The sequence below is a fragment of the Festucalex cinctus genome, chromosome 6 (assembly GCF_051991245.1).
Source record: "Festucalex cinctus isolate MCC-2025b chromosome 6, RoL_Fcin_1.0, whole genome shotgun sequence".
NCBI lineage: Eukaryota > Metazoa > Chordata > Actinopteri > Syngnathiformes > Syngnathidae > Festucalex > Festucalex cinctus.
In genome coordinates this window covers 6363620-6387318 of record NC_135416.1, presented here as the reverse complement: position 1 = coordinate 6387318, position 23699 = coordinate 6363620, and the positions used below count along the sequence as shown (strand labels likewise).

Here is a 23699-nt window from a genome sequence, read left to right as displayed (position 1 = left end):
GGAGTATAAAACCTGATAGCTTTCTTCATTCATATTCAGCATAACTTCAGGTAACACCACATACGTGGTAGTATGCCGCTAAAACTGCTGGAGGTCAAAATGAGCTTTGAGGACCAAAATAAAACAATTTATCACTATCCGCCATTTTGGTTGTTTACTTTCACCTTGATCGCTTTCAGGTCGGAACTGAGAAAAAACAACTCTTATATACCCGACTTCCGACCATCCTCGAATGCAGCAGCAGATGACATTTTCATCCGTTGCCGTGATTGGTCGAAACAAACGTGCACAAGATGCCGCATCGTCCAATCAGCTCTAAGTATTGTACAGAATGCCCCACCTTTCCCAAACGGATCTGCCGAGTGAAGTTCCAGATTGATGATGTGAAGAACTCCCTTGAGTGACTCACAATTAGCAATTTGGCTATTTCCAGGTTAGCATTTTGAAGTCTGACAGGATGGCGATTCTCAGATCAAGGTAGGAGGACTCGGGGGGGGTAGACCCACTCATGTTCCCCCATCTGGGAGCCAGCTGCTGCTCTCTGGATGCACGAAGCGCATCCAAGTGTGTGTATGTGTGTGTCTGGGGGTGGGGTCACTTGTGGGTCTCATTTAACACAGCTGATGAGAGTGACAGTGGGGACGAATATGATTTTGAGTGGTTCAGTCGGACACGTGGACTTCGAGGTCATGCTGACATCACGTTTCGTAAGCCTGAAGCAGAATGTTGGTGCAGAATGAAACAAACGATCAGCTTGTTTTGCTTTGAGTTCAAAATGCTTTACTGGACAAGGACGCTAAAGAAAGGATATCCCGTGCTGGTGAACATGGAGCAGCTGATTACACGTGTTGGAGATGAAATGCCACATGGAACAAATTAGCAACCTTAGATGGGGACTGGGGATGTAACAAAAAAGTGGAGAAGCACAAAACCAGGACATTCAAAATGTGCTTAAGACTTGGTCTTGTTAGAATAAATATACATAAAAAAATAAAATAAAATGATTACATTGGATTCTAATTAAACATGCTTTTCTCATAGTCTTGGGCATATCCTGAGTCCATCACGTCTGTTTTCATTTGACCAAGGCACTCAACATTTACAATTAATACACAAGATTAGAGTACAGACACTTGAGTTAGATCATTTAATCCCCAATACAATCTAAATTTAACTTCAATCTACTGAAATGTCTCCCTAACTAGGCATATCCAAACATCACGATACGATATCGCAATGTGATAATTATCATAATATTGTGGGGAGGTTGGCAATAAAAAAGGTCTCAATATTATTTAAAAAACAAAAACAAATAAAAAAAAATCGGGCTCATACTAAAATAAAACACAATACTGTGCTTTTTTTTTTTTTACATAACAGCAATGTTATATTATGTTTTATTATTATTATTATGTTGTTGTTAATGTACGCACACATTGAGTTCCTCCACATATTGACTTGCTTCACAGGCATATTATGTTATCATGTTCCCCTTCATCTGACAATTAGTGTAGGTTTTAAACTTAGAAGGGACAAAACATCACTAATGAAAATTAAATTCCACTAAAAAAAAAAATTTAAAAAAAAAGTGCGAGAACTGCAGAAATGCAATTCAACCACTTTTTTTTTTTTTTTTTTAAACAGATGTTGCGTTTAAATATTGTGAACATGACGATATTGTGGCAGTTTTAATCACAATATCACGATATTGCGCTTATCGTTACATCACTATGCCTAACCGTAAACTAACACATCTTCTTAGCCCACCCCGGTTGTCAAACTCACGGATGGTCCCCAGGTCACGCCATCTAATTTCTTCATGCGGGCTGACCAAAACCAGGACTAATGTTTGTAACAGAAGTTGTATCGTCAAGACTGGATGAGCTTTGACAAAACTTTTTTTTTTTTTTTTTTTTTTTTAAATACATTTAAATGGTTTCACAGTTATCAGTTTTTGGCTGCGGGCAACCATAGTTGCGATGTGGCCCACGATCAACACAACATAATCCCAGAGCTCCGTCACTATCACTATAAAGTGCCTTTGAGACGTTTCCATTTCACCACATAAATTGAGATTTTCCACTGAATTTCATTTTCAGTGTATTAGGTAGACGTTATGCTGTTAGAAATGCATATTGGTGAATATCAGAATGAATGTACTTGCCAACAACAAACTGTGAGCTTGTCGACAGGGTGGACATTTAAAAAAAATAAATATATTAGCATTGTAGCAGCAGTTATTTAAATGTTGCTTTACAACATGACTCAGAAAGCTGACTGTGTACTTTGAGCAAATATATTTCCAATTTCGGAAAGGTTTGTACTAGTAATTGATATTTCAGTACGACAGAGTGGACATATTGAACTTGACATCCAACTGCACACATAATGAAAATTATTAACTAGAAAGTAATTATTTAGAAAATGAGAAAATATTGGTAATAATGCAACTGGAGGGGAAAAAAAGAAATCAGACAAATACTGTACTTAAAGGGGATGTTACCCTACAATGACAGGGTGGACAGATATTCCAAAGACATGTAAAATATTCAACATGATCATAAAAATAGAATATACATGACCAAAATGACTTATGTGCTCAAATAATGTTTAAAAAAAAAAAAAAGAAAAGATTTCGTACAATTAAATCATCAGCAGTTAGCAGAGCAGTGTTTTGGACATACCAAAATCACAAAAACCCGATGAGTGGGGGGGTGGGGGGGTGCATCCATCAAGGAAAGGCATTTTAAGTGCCTTATTGTTTTGCCACTCATAATAAGACCTCAGTTTGATTCTTCTGCTACACTTTGATGACTGATTCTGATGAGGACACCAAAGGCACTTTATAGCGATCTTCTCGACCCAGAGACTCGAACCCCAAACCCCACCCTAACCATCTCATGTGCAACTCCAAACTATGTCCAAATATCAAATCAATTACATGAGATTTAAAGACCTCACTGTGATGAGCAATGACTGAATGGTCCCAACACCACCGGCCTGTCTAAACGGCAAAAGAAAGAAAGCAGTGTTCCCAGTTTTCCTCGCGTCACATCTTCTATGCCTTCTCCAGAGACTTGTAATATTCTTTCAGCACGGCCCAGGCCTTCGGCGCCATGAAACCGTCCGGAGGATTGTCACCTTCGCGGGCCATCTTGCGCATGCGTGTGCCCGAGATGAAGTCGTAGTCTTGATGACTGTTGGGGAAAACATTATTACGTTATATCACACAACATATATTGCAAATGTTCACGTTTGGTTTCCTTGGAAACTGAGATGACTTGTGTTGTGTTTAGAAGTGGAAATTAAACAATATCAAAAATGTCATCACCATATTGTGATGCAATAAGATAAGACGGATATGTGTGGTATAACAAAACGGATATGTCAGCATCATTGTTTCATGAAACATGCAACGTTGACTAAATGTGTTCACTTTGTTTTAATCTGAAATTTAACATACTGATTTATGTTTATGTTACACTTATTTGGTAGAACAACTAACTGAAGTTGATAAACTTTCTTTCATATTAATGGATTATTATTTTATATTATATTACTAGAATAATATTAAGTCTTTTTTTTTTTTTTAAGCGTAAACCTAAACTGTAAGACCAAAACATTTATGTATAATAAATGTGATATTTATTGCAATACAGATAATTTTATTGTGTAAGAAATACATGGGATCACACATAAAAATCACTCGCAACGTTGAGGGAAAAAACTATCAGATTAATTTTTCAAAATCATTTAGCCCTAGTAAAAATTGTAATATGTATTATTAATTATTTTATTTATCAACTATTATAATAATAATAGTATTATGGCCTTTTTTTAAGCATAAACCGAATCTTTAAGACCAAATAATTTATGTATAATAAATGCAATATTATTTATTGTAATGCAGATTGTTTTATTGTGTTTAAATAGATTAAAAAAAAATAAAAAAAAATACGGGATCACATATAAAATATTATGGGGGGAAATCGCTATTAGATAAATTCATCAAAATCGTTTAGCCCGAGTAAAGAAATGGTAGTATTATGTATTATTAATTATTTTATGTAATAATAATACTAATAATAATACTAATAATAATAATATGATGGCCTTTCTTTAAGCGTAAACCTAATGTAAGTCCAACTAAATCGTTTAGCCCTCGTAAAGAAATTATCATATTATGTACCAGTAGTAATACTTAATGTTTTGAATGTTTAATTTTCACATTCTGTATATTGATCGAGAGATGTCCTCAGATATAAACATTTCATAAAAAAAAAAAAAAGAAAAAAAGGCAGAAGCTTGACTACATAGTCATGCCGAGTCGCAATTTGTTTTTGTGTACACTTAATGTGAAATCAGAAGCAGCTTGCTGTGAGCTCAACCAAAATTTCTTCAAGTTGGCCAAACTGGCGAGACCTCAACCAGAGAGTTTTGGACTAGCACTGGATGTTCCTGATAAACTCAACAGCGTCATACATGTGCCTCACGGACAAATAAAAACAAGTCATGGTTCTTATCAACGTTGCCCCACTTCTTATTATTCCTCCTTTGCCGTTTCAATTATGGCAGTGAAGAAGGAAAGGTTAATGGAGGAAAATAGTTTCCAAAGCAACTTGTCCTACAACGATGAGCTTTCTCCCATTTACCAAAAACATGCTTGTTAGGAATTGAAGACTAGCTGACCCACAGGTGTGACTGTGGATGTGAAAGCTTGTCTTTATGTGCTCTATGACTGTGACCAGTCAAAACTCAAGCATGGTGAGACTTCCGGCCCACCCACGATACTCACTTTTTGGGCTCGTAGAAGTCCATGGCTCGTTTCACTTTGTTGTAAGCGGCGACCTTGAAGGGGACAATCTCCAGGGTGATGAGGCCCGGGGCCATGGTGAGGACTTTGGCCCCGTGGGTGGGCTCGTACAGGTCCTTCCCCGTGTCGGGGTGGGGCATGCCGGCGGGGTCGCGGCCCACGATGTAGAAGTTGGCGCCGGCCACCATTCGGGCTCGGCAGTGCCATTGCACCTGTCAAGGGAGGAAATTTGTTCTTTAATTAAACTGAATTAACTACATTAAATGTCAAACTTTCACTTAACACAGTAGGCAAAAAAGGTTGGCAATTTTGTCTCACCCAAAAGTCTGATATTGAGCCCATGTCAAATTACCCAAGCAGATTTTGATTTTAATGAAACTTGGTGTACTTGTTGATAGAGATGACACAACACCAAATCTCAAATTTGAGGTCAATAAGAGAAATTGTTTAGGAGCTACGGCCTGCCAAATTTTCACATTTTTTGGCAAAAAAGGGGCGTGGCTGTCTTCCTTTGATCCCCTATAGTTCACGAACTACTGGATCAATCTTCACAAAACTGGTGTTGTATATTATCTAATTTTAATAGATTGATGCATATATTAGTAACCGTTTGATTTAGTTCACCTTGAATTTGGTGGATCACATGACCTTAAAATGTGTGGGGTTTTTTTCATTGAATATCTGAGGGTACTCCTTTTATTGCTGCTCAAAAAAAAAAAAAAAAAAAAAAAAAACACCCTCTGCAACTGTTATATATTTTAAATCATGACATTTTCACGAAATTGTCATTATTTTTTTTTGTGGTGTTCAAGAAATTACAGATTACCGTACATTTGATGAAATTTTTTTTTCATAATTTCAAGAAAATCTCACGTTCTCAAAAACTTATCAAGGTTTCAGATTTATTTTTTTTTTTTTTTTAAGCAGCACTAAGGAGTCAAAGTATCCGTAATATTTATTGCAATTTGGAATTAATGAAAATTGACCCGGTAGTTCCTGAGATGCAAGGGTTCAAAGGAAGACGGCCACGCCCCTTTTTACAAAAAAAAATGCCAATATTTGGTGGGTCGTGGCTCCTAAACCCCTGCTCCGATTGACCTAAAATTTGAGATTTAGTGTTGGGCCATCACTATCAACAAGTACACCAAGTTCCATTCAAATTCAAATCTGCTGGCTTAAACCCACTGGGCAATTTGGCATGCAACAACCCAGCATGTTGAGCCCCCCCGCCCCAAATAGACATTCGTTCTCCACTCACCTCAGTGGGCCCGGCGTACATCATGGGTGAGGGGAAGATGGCGACGATGGTGGAGTCCGGATTCAGGATGCCCTCTTCCAGCACGGCGGCGTGCTGCCTCATCCGCCACGGCAGCGGCACGTCGTCGTCCTTGGTCCAGCCGCCCAGCGGGTGCAGCAGGAGCACGGGCCGGCGGTAGCCCCGCTCCGTCAGGCGCTTGTGGGTGTCCTGCATCAGGAGGGCGTGGCCGTTATGAACCGGGTTGCGCAGCTGGAAGGCAAACACAGCATCTGCGGAGGGAGGAAATGCGGACTGGAGTTAGCTTATAAGCGTTTGGGTATTATTCTGTGTGGGAAGACTTTGGGGCCTCAGTGTACTAGGGTTCATAGCACATCTTACAAATCCTGATGAAAACTCTAAAATTGCTACATTCGCAAGCGTCCGCCGCCGAGATACCAGATTTATCGGCCTTCAGATTCATATAAAGGCCGATATCGATATTTGCCAAGAAGCCAAATTTCAGCACCTACGGTCTATTCCTAGTCCATAGAGGCGTGCTTCGACACTTAACTTCTTGCATCCACCCCCCAAAAAAAACAACACAAATACCTGCATTCATTTCTTTAAACTTCTGTTTGAGCTCGGTGGGCGTCAGTCGGTACTGGTCCAGTCCGTCGTTCCAGTAGATCCGGTCAAGGACCTGCAGGTCGCCGCCGACGAGCCAGTCGCCGCTCTCCATCACCATCTGAAACGGGAGTCAGCAGCGGTCAACGCTGAACGCAAACGTAGGCCAGACATGAGACAACCACAACCATAAAAAAAAAAAAAAAAAAAAAAAAAACGCTTAAGCGAGCTGGAGTGGCGCCAGGCTAAAGTCTAATAAAGTCCAGACTTATCAGGTCCGAAACTCAGCGGGGACACTCACAAAATGGATCCCAAGTAAAGCCTGTTGAAAAGATTGGAAAAGGGCGCCAATCATCCAGGCTCTTTTAGCAATCACAAAACACACACACAAAAAAAAAAGCTGGTTTGATAGTTGACTTGGTGAAGCAGCGTGTGGCTTTTTGCCCAAGGTTATTTTTGTTCGCTCTGTTCCAAGTAACTGTCAACAATTGGATGTTATGGTCACGAGACGGCAGTGTAAGTGGACAGCAGCTGTCGTGTTAGTAAGGGGACCTTGTAAACTGCACTCAGGTGTTTCCTATATCCAACATCTCTTCCTTTGGCCTCTTGGGGGCAGTATGGTGCCGTGCATCCATGGAGTACACACTTAAAGTGAGTACAGAAGAAAGTTGTCTTCCATAAATGTACAAAAATTATTTTAAATTAAATTCATGTGAAAATTAAATGCCAAGAAAACAGTCAAATACAAAAAAAAGCTTTGCCTTTAAAATGATATTTTCTTATAAATTTCTAGAAAAGAGAAATAAATTAATTAAACGATTAATGGTTTTCTGAATCGATTTGATAGATTATTCAATTTTTTTTTAAACCAAGCCCTATGAATCACAGCCAAACTTTTGAATGTCATCATCTTTGTCTTTGGGGGGGGGACTCGTCCGATTTAAAAGATCCTGATCATCATCGTGAGCTGCAGTTTGCATTCGTCTCCTGACCTTGATGTAGGGATGACTCTTGCATGCGGTGCCCCACTGGCGGGCGCAGCGCTCCTCCTTGCGGTGCTCGTAGAACTCGGGGTTGCCGAGGATGGCCACTCGACGGCCTTCGTACACCAGCGCCATCGCCGTCACGCCGTCCATGCGCTCTTTGTCCTCCGAAGTCACCGGCAATACCACCGGCACCGAAAGGTTGATCACGCCGCCTGGAGCACCAAAGGCAAGATTTCATCAGCAGCTATATTTGCAGTTCATGTGAAATCATTTGCTCCCAAACATTCGATTTTAAATGTTTTTAAGTGTCCCAAAGACGTATTAATACGTTTTTTTTGTGTTTTTTTTTATGCTCGCTAGAGCATACAGAAGGCTTTGATGCAGTCTCTCAACTGCAAAGAATGGTTGAAGAAATGGTAGTTATTACTAGTGTTGTTCCGATACTGGTATCGGCAGAGGTGCCGATACTGCATTAAAACAGTGGTATCGGTATCAGTGAGTACTCACAAGTAACATGCCGATACCATTAATTCCAACACTAATATAGGATTTTGGATGCAGCATCTTGTGTTGCTCGTGCATGACATTCACTAATATGTGACATGTTCACTGCATGCTAAGATATCCTAGTATCGGTTCTTGAATGCTCTGAACCAATGGCAGGACAGCTTTTTCATGTTGAGGGAAAAAATACTTGGGCATCAGTATGTATCGGTATCGGCCGATACTGCAAAGCTGGGTATCGGAATCGGTATCGGGGGCCATAAAACGGTATCGGAACAACACTAGTTATTACACAAACGGCCAGCAGTATAAGAGATCAACCAATCATAACAGGTTGCACGGAAACATCTGAAGTCAGAATTTTGCTGGCTACGCCATTAAGCAGACAAAGTCCATCCATCCATCCATTTTGTGAACCACTTGCTCCTCACAAGGGTCGCGGGGGTGCTGGAGCCTATCCCAGCTGGCTATCCACACGCACAAGCACACCGAGAGACAATTCGGAGCTCCCAATTAACCTGCCATGCATGTCTATGGAATGTGGGAGGAGACAGGATTACCCGGAGAAGACCCACACAGGGACAGGGAGAACATGCAAACTCCACCCAGGAAGGCTGGAGCCTGGACTCAAACCCGAGTCCTCAATACTGGGAGGCGGACATGCTAACCACTCAACCGCCCAAAGTTTGCTTTGAAAATTTGACGTGACATTATGTTTTCATTATGTTTGATTTAAAATTATTAGTATAGCAAAAACATTTATGACCCAATATGAATCCAGCTGTGTTGAAAATGCACAACATGGCCTTCTCAGGAGAAGCTCATATGATTTGACAACTTAAATAGTGATCACATCCTCAAAATTTACGATGGATGTTGTCGCTGTGGCGTCAGAAGGCGACGCGGGACCCCCGGCGCGCCGTCGTCTAGTCAGAGCGTGCGGGGCCGAGCAGCTGTTTCACATAAAAACTCCCGCGAGCCTGCAAGGCGGGCGCAGACGGGACTTTTTTTGTTTGTTTATCTTAGCAGACCATTCAGTGAGCGGCTTTGATTGACATTGAGAGAGGAATTCATTGCGCTCCGGCTGAAATTTACTGGCACGCGATACGACATGTCAATCTGTGATATTTAGACACCTCATTTACATACTTGAGTTATCATCGCTGCTTTTTACTTTTTTTTTTTTTTTTTTTTTGGGTTGCTTGGACAGCTGTTATGAGTGCCTGCCAAAATGTGAAAACGATACATAGACTATGCTAATTTTTTTCCCCCCCTCCAAAGTATTTTATGTAAGTGCGCATAACAAAAACATTTGGCAGAACAACACAAGCCTCAGGAATTGAAAAAGAGGTCACGTGGGGAATTTTGGAAGTTGCAGTAATTGCAGTCAAAACAAAATGTAGCTTCTTTTTTTTTTGCCAAAACAATTTTTTTTCTAAAAAAAAAATGCTCTGAGAATGCTCAACAAAACTGTCAATAATGTCAATAGCCAGGATTACTTGTTAAATTAAAAGTAAATTGTGTGAGCATTATTTCTGATATTTTGCTGATTTCAAGGAGAAAGAATGCATAAGGCAAAATTTGTGCGCCATCTAGTGGCCTATATAATGTACTGCAAGTGTACTTTTCACATTCAAATTTGCTTGTTTACAAATTATTATTCCACAAACTCTATATTAATCAGAACTAGACTAAGTGCAATTTCTGGAGAAATTGCATGGGAATGCTGAATGCTAAAATTTGAACGCTTATGACGTAAATTGAGAGATGAATTATGAAATTATAACCTCCCTGGTGCCACCAAGCAGTATCAGACACCTGGTAATGATGATAAGTTATACATATGGAAGTGGGCGTGGAAAGTCATACTTAAAAAAAAGTTCAATGTCTGTCCCATTGAAAATGAATGGGGAAAAGTTGATATTAAACGTTAAATTGTGCAAATACTTTAAGTAATGTGGAATTCCACGATAGATACCCCAGGAGGCGCCAAATTTTGAAGCTAGTTGAAATTTGAACAGTGTAAATTAGAAGTATTATGTGGGAGTTGTTACGCGGCAACAAAAATAAATAAATAAAGTGTAGTGAATAAAAATCACAATAACGTGGGAATGCTTCAGCATTCCCACAATAATGTGTTTAGACTAGTGAGGACACATAGAACTTACTATTGGGGAAAAAAAAAAAAAGTTAAATACCTCCTTTAAAACTGTGTGTCTGCTTAAAAAAAAATTACCATCCAGTAGGCAGTCAAAATGGAGACACTGAAGATACTCTCGCTCCCTCATGAAGCCGTTGAGTGGCGTGGCCCAGCCTTCAGCCAGCACCTGTACCCACTGCATGTCCACCTGAGGATCAGACAAAAAACAACTAAGTCTCATTTGCAGTCAGCAAAATATGCCAGAAATTTAAAATGAACTGTATGATTGGTTAGAAAAAAAAAAGTACTAAAACTACACTGAATCATTGAGTGATATTGCTATTTTTTTTTTTTTTTTAAACACAAGATGGGTTTTATTATATTTGTTTAGGCACAATGTATGGTACAATTCCTGATTCAACAGATGATGTGAGTGGTCACAATATTGTAGATGTCAGCATGGTGTGTGCCTCTCTGATAAAAGAACAAAAGGGAGAAACCTTTCCAATCTGAAGAGCAGGCAGCGTCTCCGCATTAGCCTTGGCTAGATCCAATTTGTTCTCTTGAACGTACAACTCTTTCACCTCGTAGGAAGCGTCTACTGGCACAATGTCCTGCGATAATCACAGAAAAGCAAACCTGTTCAGAATCCGAGCGGACCCGGGTTCAAATTAAAATAGTCGGCGGTGCGTTTCACCCTCTCCTGCAGCAGGTCAACCAGCTGCTGGATGCACTCGTTCACGCTGCACGAGTCGGTCTTCAGCACCAACTCGGGCGACTCGGGTTTCTCGTACTCGGAGTCGATCCCGGTGAAACCTGTACAGTAATCCCTCGTTTATAGCGGGTGCATCTTTCGTGGACTCGCTGTTTCGTGGATTTTTTGACTGTTTATTTTTTTTATCTTTGTGTGGCCATAGATCTGGAACCCTACATCCAACCTGGGACAATACAGGCATCCATGAATTCGTCTCGATGTGACCTTTCCAAGGGTGTCTGTCCTGTCGCTCCACGACATTGCATTCTGGAGATAGAAACTATAAACTGTGCTGTATAATAAGTAAATAAATAAATAAATAAAAATCATACTTTTAATGAAAAAAAAATAACTAAATAAAACATAATAATAATAATAATAATAATGAATAAAAAAGCATTCAAAATAAACAAAATCATACCAAAAAAAAAACATAAGTGAAAAAATATATATGGTGCTTGTATAAGGAAATAAATAAAAAAAACAACAACATACTTTTAATGGAAAAATGTAAATGAAAAAACAACATATATGATGAATGAAAAAGCATTTATAATAAAATAAAAACCATACCAAAACGAAAAAACAAATGAAAAAATATATATAATTACCGGGATTTTTTTTTTAATTTTTATTTAACGCGGATTTCCATTATCACGGGTAGTTTTTGGAACGTAACACCCGCGATAAACGAGGGAACACTGTAGTTTCATTAAATATCACATGAGATGACTTGTGGGAGTTTAAATGAACTATAAATATCAGCAGCTGGAGTATTTTCTAAGTTTAATATGTTTGGGTTTTTTTAAACATGAAGTTGTGATATTAATCATCATGAATGTGTGCCAGCATTATAATGCACTTCACACAGATGCCAAAACGCCCTCTTACCTTGTATTTCGCCCGCTCTGGCTCTCTTGTAGAGGCCCTTCACATCTCTCTGCTCGCACACGTCCAGCGGCGCGTCCACAAAAACCTCAAAGAAAGGCAGGCCCGCCGCTTCGTGGATCTTCCGGGCGTTAATACGATCCTGCAGACAACCCGGTTGTGAGAAACAATTGCACCTGTATCTTCTATTTAAAATGGAGATGTCAGACTTAAATCAAACAAACCCATTTGTATTATTTCATTCCCTCACCCAAAATCAAAATTGCTAAATTACATGACCCACCCTGCTGTAGGGGGAGATGAAGCTGGCCAGGCAGACCAGGCCGGCATCCGCAAAGAGCCGCGCCACCTCGGCAATGCGCCGGATGTTCTCTTCGCGGTCCTCAGGGCTGAAGCCCAAATTTTTGTTCAGACCCTGGCGTATGTTGTCCCCGTCCAGCGTGTAGCACGGGATGCCGTGGCAGACGAGATACTCCTCCAGGGCCATGCTCACGGTGGTCTTCCCAGCGCCGGACAGACCTCGACCACAAAAAGAAGAACTAAATTAATCTCAAAATAGGGTAGATGTTACTGATCAAAGCTAGCAAGCCTCACAACTTACCAGTGAGCCATACGGTGCATCCTCTGAAGCCGCCTCTCGTGCCCACCACTTGCCCACGCTTGTTCCTGCTGACGTGGTGCGCTTGATAAGTGACATTTGTGGCACGCTGAGTCCCCTGTATTGATTCGGGCGTGAAAATTGATTAATCATTGAATTCACCATTGGAATTGGGTCGAGTGTGTGAACTACTTGTTGATTAATTGTGTCTTTAAAATTAAAACAACTTTGTTCAAACAGCGTTCACTACGTACAAAGTGGATAATTTGCTGCCACGCAGGTTTATTTTGCCGTGAATCTTGCAGTTTTTACATTTTTTAGTTTTTTTTGGTTTTTTTTTAGTAATTTATTGACAGAAATCTCTATGCTCTAACGGTGTCTGTAATGGTTAGGATTAGGCAGGTAAAGCCGATAACAGTCTATCTTCGGTGGCAAAACAAAATAATATTTCGTGAAAAGACACAAGAGATGTAGCGAGGCAGAAACCACGCCCAGTGCATGACTTATGTACGGAGACTGACCAATCAGAGCGGTTCACTGCAAAATACCATTCGGAGAGTTTCAGTTTTTTTTGTTTTTTAAGTTTCCGGTAATTCCAGTTTAATTATCCATCATTTATCGTAACTGCTTATCCTGTTTTTATAATGTATGTTTTTTTTCCACTTGTAAGGTGCCTATCTTTTTGCATTCAACAAACAACACGCTGAACCTATAAACAGACGAAATAACACTCAAATAAAATAAACCTAACTAAAAAAAAATTTAAAAAAAAGATTCAAAACGGACGTACACATTTGAATGAATTCCTTCATAGTGTTGTGTACGGGCTGCTAACGAACCATTCAAAAACAAGCTAACTGAGCAGTCCACATCAACAAGGCGATGCTAACGGGTTATGCTAAAGGAGAAGTAGCCTGATTTTTCGACAGGGTCGGAAGGAATGGCCAGATCATCACCCCCCCCCCCCCCCCCCCCCCCCAAAAAAAAAAAAAAGACTCACCCAGTTTTGCGGCGCGATGCTCAGCTTCTGCTTCTTGTGCGAGTTTCCATGAGTCTCCATGTCGGCCCGCCGGTCTGCCTACTGAGTTCCACCGTCGTTTTTCAAAACTGACAAGCCGCGATTCCGCGTATACCTGTGATGGGTGCCCAACCCGGTGCCTCCAGGTATCGCCTCAGCACGGAGCAATGATTCAGGCAGCGATCCGAGAAGGGAAGCAACCGGGACCAGTAGACGATGGGGGCCACGTCGCCTGGCGAAGCTGTGACGCAACTTCTCTTCTTCTTTGGTGTTTAATTTCATGGGGGTTTGCGTCGCGTGTGTTGCACTACCGCCCCCATCCAACAATGTTCATCCCGCCGTCTGGTATGGGAGACATGCTGTTTTTAGCCGATTGAATATAAAATTAATTTTATGAACTTAACTTGTATTTTTCGGAAACATTTACTGTACTTTTAAAATTTATTTTAAAATCTCACGTACCACTGTCTTGGGGTGTTCGATTTTCTGCTTGATAAATCTGACAAATCTGTTCGTATTCAACTTCCCTGGAAAAAAAAAATCATATACAGTCTACTTCCAGTTTCTAGTTTATGTATATTCTGGGGTTTTAACTGTCATTGTGGGGACCACTAGTGCTTTTATCGGACGTTTTGGCCGGTCCTCACATCTCTAGACCTCATTTGTGGTAATAGGCCATGTCTTGTTTTTATTTTTATTTTATTTTTAAGTAGAAGGTGCGTATTAATGTGGGGATCGCATTAAGACTTCTGGGGGGAAAAAACAAAACAAAAAAACACCGTACCTGAACAGAAGATTCACAATGAATGGTAAGTTATCGGCTAAGTAACTTTATTTAACATAGTTAGAAATATTTTAATAAAGATAATATCTGTAATTAGATGTGTTTTATATTCATATCATTAGATGACTACATAAATGTTCAAGGTAATGAAAGGAGAAATTGTAATATTGTTTGCTTGAAAAACGTTTATTTTTCCTAAAATACTTCTATTAATTAATACATACAGCAACTGTGTCTACACATGTCGACAATAATAATAATAATAATAATAATAATAGTACATTTTATTTGTGAAGCATTACATTTAAAATCAAATATCAAAGTGCTACATGGGCACATCATAAAACACAACAGCAATGCATTAAATGCATTAAAAAAAACAGCAAAAAATAGAAACTATAAAAACAATGAATAAAATAATAAAAAAAAAAGATCAAAGTTGATACGCCTTTCTGAATAGGAAGGTTTTACGTCTTAAAAGCCACCGTGTCGCACACTAGAGGTCGCCCTCTATGGGGGAGAGAAAATTAATTGTGGATCTGAAAAACACGAATTTATTTGTGTGAATAATTTTGAGACAAATCTCTCCCCATAGCCCTCGAGCCGGCCACCGCATGCACACAAGAATTATAGCGAACCTTTGTTCGGCACATAGAGTCAAACGTCACCGCACCACTTGGCTTTATGACGCCGGCCTGCGTGACGTCGGGGCCGGGTGAGTCGACGCGATTGCCATTCGAAGGGACCGAGTGGGATGGACGCGAGCGGAAGGGCGAGTGGCGGAATCTGTTCGAGGCACGGAAAATGATAGGCGGCGGGGAGGAGCGAGCCCCGGAAGGCGAGGGTCTGTCCCTTGAGGAAACGGGCCGGAGCACTCCTCCCTCAGCCGAGAGAGCTCAGCATCATTGCACTCCTAAGACGACACAAGACACCCGAAGGCCAGACGAACACAGGTAGGACCCCGACCAAAAATGGACACTTGATGAACTTACTGCTTCAGTTTGACAGGCAGTTCTCCCAAGGGGCCCAAAGCAACATTTGATTTGGGGGCCCCAGCACTGCCATAATAGCTACAAACTTATTTCATGTTCTACTCTTTCATTATGAATACCCTGAGCTACTGTACATGGAAGACTTGTTGTTTGATTGCAATCCACAATGATGGAGGCCATCAAAGGAAACAACTGGTTTGCAAACTTGTAGACAAATGTTTGAAGAAATGCAATACAGTATTTGGCAAATTCAGCAAATCTCACTATTGGCCACACAGAGCCCCAAACAGAATTGAATTGAATTATTGTCATTGCAAAGAAATAAATACGAGATTAAATGCAACGTCATGTTTAAATCTGAAATGTTAGCAAATAAAGCCGGGGACTAATTTACACTGATATCGTACTATGTGGGACACTGAAGGTGAACTAGGGCATACATAAGTACCAACATAATACAATAAACAAATCATTCATTGTAAACACAATATGGTTATTTATGTTTTGAATAAAATGCAACAGCAAATGTACAAAAGAAAGATTGGGCGGAGTTCTTATACTATATCATTTGAAAATTGTCATTAAAAAAAAAAGGCAGCAATGATGATAAGACGTTGAATCGGTAATTCTGAGCTCTAAAATAAAAAATAAAAAAAAATAAAAAAAAATAAAAAAAATGAAAATTGTCATCAACTGTTATGAAAGTCATCACTATTAGGAAGTTACAATGTCTCTCATTGGTTAGCTAGTTGTTTTTTTTTCCACGGAAAATATACCACAATTGATTTTGCTAACTAAAGAATGCATTGAATTGTTATTGCAGTGCCAACACCTCCATCCAGAGGAGTCCCACCTGTGAATGGACAGAAGAGGCAGCCATGTCGTCGTCGTCGCAGGCGGATAACACCAATCGGAAAATGGAAAGCGGTGCCGGGCACGGCGGTGAGAATAAACCCTGCCCGCTGCACCCGCCAGGTTCAGGCGACACCAAGCGGGGCTTCCGCAAGAGCAGGCACGACGACTACGTGAAGATCTCCATGAAGGAGCCCGAGGTTCATCGCCTGGCGCCGGAGTGGTGGAAGACCACGCTTCTCCTCTTCTACGCCGGCCTCAGCCTGCTGCTGACCACAGTGGTCAACACCGTGGTCCACGAGAAGGTTCCGCCCAAAGAAAGCACACCGCCGCTGCCTGACATCTTTTTTGAATACGTCGACAGAGCCAAGTGGGCTTTCACGGTTACGGAGGTTAATGGCATTGTGCTTGTCACCATTTGGTGCCTTCAACTCCTCTTCTTCAAACACAAGTAAGACGTTTCACTCACAGTTGGAGGTAGATAAAAGATTTACGTAGTTGTAAATTCTTACACGTAATGGGTGATCACTGTTCAGTCACTATTATTTTATATAAGTGATTTCAAAGTCAAATTTCCATAACATTTTGCCTTCAAATTTATATCTTGCAGGTCCATAGTCTGTCGACGTTACTTCTTCATCCTGGGCACCTTGTACTTGTACCGCTGCATCACCATGTACATCACCATCCTGCCTGTGCCTGATTTGCACATCAGCTGCGCGCCCAAGGTGAGGATGACACCAATCCTTGAGGAGTCAGCAAAAAAATCAACATAAGTTCCATCTTTGACCTAAATATTCCAAAGTATGTACCGTAATTAACTCATTGACTGCCATTGACGGAAAAAGACTTCAAATAATGCATTTTTGCTGGGCTGGCAGTGAATGTGTTAAACAAAATGTGCCAATATATTTTGTGATTATATTGCAGCATCCTTTTTTCCTTTTTTCTTTTTTAAGCCAAATTTTGCTTAAAAATCCATCAATTTTGGTTACATCTCATCTTAACTCATTGACTGCCATTGACGGAAAAAGACGTCAAATCATGCATTTTTGCTGGGCTGGCAGTGAATGTGTTAAAAAGTAACATCAATGGAGCCTACAACTGTCATTCTGGTATGACACTATACTCCTATTGAGAATTCCGAACATCCGGGCATTTTCAATGCAACGAAATACAAACTGCTCCCTTTATATGGTGAAAAGAAACAGCGTATTGTATTGTTTTTGCCTGTGAGTAACATATAAACCACAGAGATTGTTATATTCGTCAAACAACATCACATTTTAAAATCAAATTTGATCCAAAGTCCAATGCTTTTCAATGAGTGGGGAGATTTCTTTCACTGAATTTGACCGCCATTTTGACATGTAACATCTGGAAGTGAATAATAGTCATACAATTAATTCTACATTTGCAATGAATTAAGGCTTTATGTTTATTTTATGTTTTTACAATGTTACCTTGTCCTTCCACTTTTGTCAACCGAATCCAGATTATCCAATTTCAAACTCTTCAGCCCATCAGACATTTACTATATGTTGTTAGCATACCAATTGTAGCATCTGAACACTTCTCAATAGAAATAGTGCCAGAGCACAGGGCAAAATGTAAAATTGTGTATGCTAGGACAGCAACTGCTACATGTTGGCTTTTTATCAATTCCTGTAAGAAATAGTACTGGAATATGAAGCAAAATGTAACACTTTTGTTAGCACTTTTTATACTTTCATTGCTGCTTGCTATATGCAATATGCTATCATACCAACTACTAAAGTCATAGCATTTTATCAATTTTCATTAGAAATGGTACTGGATTACAAGGCAAGAAGTAAAAGGGGTATTTTTACTTCTTGCCCTTTAATTCAACCGATTCCAGACATTCCAACTTTAAACTCTTCAACCCATCAGACATTTACTGTATGTTAGCATAAACCGGTGTTAGCATTTGAACACTTCTCATCACAAATAGTGCCAGAACACAGGGCAGAATGTAAAACCCTTATCAATCCACTTTAGCGCTTTCTATACTCGAGTCAGATGTCTATATCGCTACTGTGTATCCTGTATGTTAGCACACCAACTGCTAGCATGTTGTCCTTTTATCAATTCCTGGAAGAAATAGTCCCAGAATACGAAGTAAAATGTAGGCTATAAACACTCATCAATCTGCCTGAGTGCTTTTTGTACTTTCATTGCTGTTGGTTATATGCAAGCATACCAACTGCTAACATCATAGCATTTTATGAATTTTCATAAGAAATGGTACTGGATAATTGATTACAGAGCAAGGACTAAAACCCGCCTCAAGACTTTTTGTACTTTTGTTGCTAGCTCACGATTGTTAGCATACAAACTGCCAGCATTTCATCAAAATTTACATCATCATTCATTCTGCTTCCCATCGTCAGCTCTACGGAGACTCGTACGCCAAGTTCCAGCGAATTCTGAGGTTGATTTCCGCCGCCGGTCTGTCCATCTCCAAGTCCGACAGTATGTGTGGAGACTTGCTGTTCAGTGGGCACACCGTGATGCTCACCCTCACTTACCTGTTTATCAAGGAATGTGAGTCTTGTTTTTATTGTATAGTATATACACAATCATTATCAATATATATGTACAGTTTATGATGTACACAGATTTATTTACGGTCCTCTCCAAAAGAATTGAAGAATGGTTTACTCCTTTGTTTTTGTTGTACTATACTGAATACTGAAGACTTGTGCTTATTTTTGGCTTTGGGTTTCACCTGTGAGAACAGCATTTGCTTTTGCACAAACACGAAGAGCAGAGATTTGTCTGGGTGAAAAGAAAACCATATTCAAGCTGAGAGAAGAGGAGAAAATCGATCAAACATTGGGCATAGCAAATACAACCATTTGGAATGGCCCGGGAATACTATTGGTTGATTGATTAAGTTTGGTTGACATCACTCTTGCGCTGTCATGGTCTTTCCCCCGCAGACTCCCCTCGCTCGTTCTGGTGGTACCACCTGATGTGCTGGCTGTTGAGTGCCGTCGGCGTGGTGTGCGTCTTGGTGGCACATGAGCACTACAGCGTGGACGTGGTGGTTGCCTACTTTATCACAACGCGACTCTTCTGGTGGTACCACAGCATGACCAGAACACAAGTGGGCATCACATTTTTCTGTTCAAACAATAGAACATTCATATATATATATATATATCTATATATAAACAAACTAATATCTAGTAACATGATTATTTAAAATTAATACCTGTAGCTTTTTTTTTTTTTTTAATGGCACTCCCCTTCCTGTTCTTGTGCGCAGTGTCAGTGTCCCCACAACAACTACCTCACCAACACTTGGTGGAACCCGCTGTTCAACTTCATGGAGCGGAACGTGAACACGCCCGTGCCCCACGCGTACGGCTGGCCCATCAGCTGGGCGCCCGCCTGCCTGAAGAACCCCTGTAAGATACACTCCATGGTACAGAGCACGCGTGATGAGTGACAGACTTGTGAGGGTGGGGGGTCCACAAACAAACGTGCCTCGAAGGATAATTACCCTTTGTCTGCCTGATCATAATTTTTGCTGCCATGATTAACCTAAACCTTAACCGAAACGTTGGGAATGTTTATATTTATAATGTGTGCTCTGCTCATCTAATCAAGCAGTCATCCAACCACCAGGGGGCGAACACAGCTGGCGAGAGAGTGAGTCATGCCGAGAGAAGAAAGTACAGCAAAAATTGGAGATGAGCTAGTTCGTTGGCTAGATTTGTGATTGCACTCTGTAATAAATTTTAAATTTGAATAATTAAACAATTGTTGATTTTAAATTAAGTATATCGTCATATATTTCAGAGTTTTGGAAATTTCATTTTGCACAGGAATCTAGTTTTGTATGGCTTCTTCAAAAGTGATGTTGCCTCTAACATAATGAAAAATTGTGATTACAGAATTTGTGATGGTAGTAATTCATTCATTCTCACACTATACATTGCAAAGGCAGATGAAAAAAAGATACATAATTTATAAATAACTTATTTTCAGACCAATTAAGAGATATTGTATCATTTCCTACGGCACGTGATGATTTCAGGGCACAGCGGTTGGGAATCACTGCCTTAGTGGGTTCAACTTCAGTTTGTGTAACGAAATTGCCTTTATGATTATTACTTTCATCCCCTCATTATTATTATTATTATTATTATTATTTACTAATTAATTAACCTTGTTTTTAGAAGCCCTTGATTTGTGTGTATCATCGCTGTGGTCTTAAATTGTCGATTAAAACTTAAGAACACCTCAGCGTCTCATTTGCACTCATGAACCATCATGAAGGTACAACAGAGCCCCCAACATGATATTGGTCTCTTAATTTTTTTTTTCTATATTGTGACCACAATTTAAATTCTCCTCAACACCATGTCTAGGGCAGAACAAAAGTGATTTGTTGTTTTATGCAACTGAAATGTTTGTAAACACTGGCACCGTTACATTACACTTGAAAGCAAATCATCAAAAAGTTGAGAGAAGGTCAAATAAAGTTTACTTGTAAACAATCAGGGCTCAGCTTGCTGAGCAAACGCAGAAAACAGGTGAGCCATGATCGGTCGTTATACCTGCTTCCTCAGCACAAGTGATGTCATCTTCGGTCGACGGCAAGTGGAAAAATAAGATTTTAAAGGTATTCATTTTTCATCAAAAATAATTACCTTATCTTCTTAGTGTTTGAAAGTGACTGAGTCGAGGAAAGTAGCACATGGAGCAACAGTAAAATGAGAAAACTTTGGCTGATGCCTCAGAAGATGAAATGTAAGCGTAATGTGATATTCAAAGTTACGGCTGATATCATCTGTTGAGAGGTCAAACTTCTTAAAAGTTTCAAACGGTTCAAATCTCGAACAATGGCCTTACCTGCAATTGGAATTGACTTTCCACTGATTCCTGAAAATTTCAGGTTCATATATGTTTCCTAAGATACTGATTGCTATGGACATTTGAAAGCTGCAAGTTACCGAAATTTTAATCCTGGTTTTCCTCAAAACTAGAAATTCCAACATGCTGACATTAAAATTGCTGTAACTTTATCCATTTTTGAGGCACGGCCATGTATGATACATTAGGGATGTAACGATAAGGGCAATATCGTGATGTCGCGATATTAAAACTGCCACAATATCGTCGTCATGTTCACAATATTTAAAAGGAACACATCTTTTAAAAAAAGTCAGGTTGATTTCCATTTGTGCACCCTCCGATGGCTAGTTTTTATGAGTGCAATTTAATTTTCATTAGGGATGTTTTGGCCTTCTTTGTTTAAAATCTATGCTAATTGTCAGATGAACGGGAACATAATTTGATTGTGAAGCGATCAATGTGTGCTTGCATTAGCAAGTGCCACAATATTGTTATTAGAGATTGTAAGGTGGTTTATATGCATTGCTGTTATGTACAAAAGCACAATATGGTACTTTTTTTTTTTTTTTAGTATGAACTCTTTTTTTTTAAATATTGTGATCTTTTTTAAATATCGACAACCCCCCCACAATACCGTGATAATTATCGTATCGTGACCTTCATATCGTGATATCGTATCGTGATGTTTGGATATCGTTACAACTAGGGGTGTTAAAAAAAAAAATCGATTCGGCGATATATCGCGATACTACATCGCGCGATTCTCAAATCGATTCAATAATAGGCAAAATCGATTTTTTTTAAATTTTTTTTTTTTTTTTTTTTTTTTTTTAGGATTCACACCTTAAGCATGGAAGAATGTAATATGAACGGAACATTAAGCCTTAATATTTTATTTTAATGCTGTTTAAACATGAAACAGATTACAACCTCTATAAGACTGAAATTTCAGATAAATAAATAATACATTTTCATATAAATCTTACACTCTACAAGCTTACTGATTAGTATTTTCTAAATTTGAATGAAAAAAAATCGCAACAATCGACTTATAAATTCGTATCGGGATTAATCGGTATCGAATCGAATCGTGACCTGTGAATCGTGATACGAATCGAATCGTCAGGTACGAGGCAATTCACACCCCTAGTTACAACCCTATTATATATCATTTTAAAGGGAATCAAGTGTCGAATTAGAAAATACATTGTGATTTTTTTTGACATATGAGGACCGTTTTGCCAGACATATTGTCTTCTTGCCAGGCCCTGCACCTCAGCTCGTGCTGTACCAGAGAATTGAGGACAGTTCCAGCGATTCCGAGGATAGCTCCCCGCAGCTGACTGGTCTTAATTCTTCGGCCTTTGACGGACAAGCGCTCAGCTGCGACAGGTCGGAAGTCGCCCGTGACGACGACGTCGTGACTCGCCGCAACGAGGGCTCCTCTCATACGTGGAGGAAAGTCACCCGTCTGGTTCGGAGAATCATGTATGGCCACTGCGACAGGGACATAAAGGCCTCTCACATATAGAGAATGTAGAGAGAGTGTATTTAGGCTGTGATTTGTTTTTTTAATATAAAGTTTTTGTTTTGTGTTTTTTTTCTCTTGTAGATAGCGCCATAAAACCAACATAATAAGGAAGCTACCTTTTGTCACTATCAGCGGATAGTTAACACCGTTCAAATTTCAACTTAAAAAATTCACGCCTTCCTGGGTATATATCGTATGATTGCACATTACGTAAAGTTCTCTCGTAATTTAATGTTAAAGATGAACCATTCCCCATTAATTTTCAATGGGACTGACATTGAACTTTTTCTAGGTCCCACTTTCCACGCCCACTTCCATACAAACAACTGATCAGCAGCTATCTCATACTGCTGAGTAGCTCGCTTGGTATAGTGCATTGTTCTGTAACTAGAAGGTTGTGGGTTCAAATCCCATCTCTGACTGTACATTGAAAGTATATACAGGGCCATTATGCTTACGGATATATATACATGTATCCCGACTAAAGGCCAGCCGCGGATAGTTGGCATGCATGAACCATCATATTTTCTTACTTCGTCTTTCCTATTTTGTAATGTGTTTATATGTTTAATAAACACATAAATCATTTTAAAAAAAAGTTGAAATGAATGTGCACAGTGGAACTTCAAAAACTAAGATCATGGCTAACCGTGTTAGCATGCAGCTATCTGACTAGCTGCAATAAGAATGACAATTTGTTAAATCACTTTTTTTTTTTTTATAATAATACTGTACATGTTATATTTATATGAGTCAAGAATTGAATTCTTCTCTTTCTTTTTCATCATGGTCTATTCTTTAACTCATTTACTGCCAATGACGACTATAGACGTAAAAAAAATCCAAGCAAACAGCCAGTGCAAATTTTGACAAGAAATTTTAATTTAGTTTTAGTTGTTCATTGTTTTCATTCATAGTTATTAATCATTGTTTTTATTAATAACAATGACAACAATTTCATTACTAAGTGCTACCATCGTGCATACTGACCGGTCTTGGTCTTACTGAGACCACAAACTGGGTCTCGACTTCCAGAAGTCAATTTAGTTGACTAAAATTGCTCCTTATTTCTGTCAACTGAAGTTGGATTA

At 39.5% G+C, this 23699-nt stretch overlaps 2 protein-coding genes across 8 annotated transcripts; one reads left to right on the top strand and one right to left on the bottom strand.

Annotated features, from left to right (window-relative positions):
• Window positions 1-283: 283 nt before the first annotated feature.
• Window positions 284-13837, bottom strand: papss1 (3'-phosphoadenosine 5'-phosphosulfate synthase 1). Its single transcript, XM_077524040.1, has 12 exons — window positions 13545-13837; window positions 12548-12662; window positions 12230-12465; window positions 11950-12088; window positions 11002-11120; window positions 10805-10918; window positions 10401-10512; window positions 7667-7872; window positions 6660-6795; window positions 6072-6340; window positions 4796-5025; window positions 284-3197 (listed from the first exon to the last, which is right to left on the bottom strand). Exons 1-12 carry the CDS (start codon window positions 13602-13604, stop codon window positions 3059-3061), a joined length of 1875 nt encoding a protein of 624 aa, XP_077380166.1. The 5' UTR covers window positions 13605-13837; the 3' UTR covers window positions 284-3058.
• On the top strand, window positions 13724-23219 carry LOC144020495 (phosphatidylcholine:ceramide cholinephosphotransferase 2-like). Of its 7 annotated transcripts, none has more exons than XM_077524042.1 (8): window positions 13724-14371; window positions 15002-15299; window positions 16162-16641; window positions 16801-16918; window positions 18602-18755; window positions 19154-19320; window positions 19483-19624; window positions 22343-23219. In XM_077524042.1, exons 1-8 carry the CDS (start codon window positions 14365-14367, stop codon window positions 22606-22608), a joined length of 1632 nt encoding a protein of 543 aa, XP_077380168.1. In that variant the 5' UTR covers window positions 13724-14364; the 3' UTR covers window positions 22609-23219. The 7 variants fall into 7 exon arrangements, with proteins under 7 accessions (XP_077380168.1, XP_077380173.1, XP_077380167.1 ...); XM_077524047.1 differs by having other exon boundaries at window positions 13726-14371; window positions 14942-15299; window positions 22343-23218; XM_077524041.1 differs by having other exon boundaries at window positions 13874-13907.
• The last annotated feature ends 480 nt before the right edge of the window (window positions 23220-23699 follow it).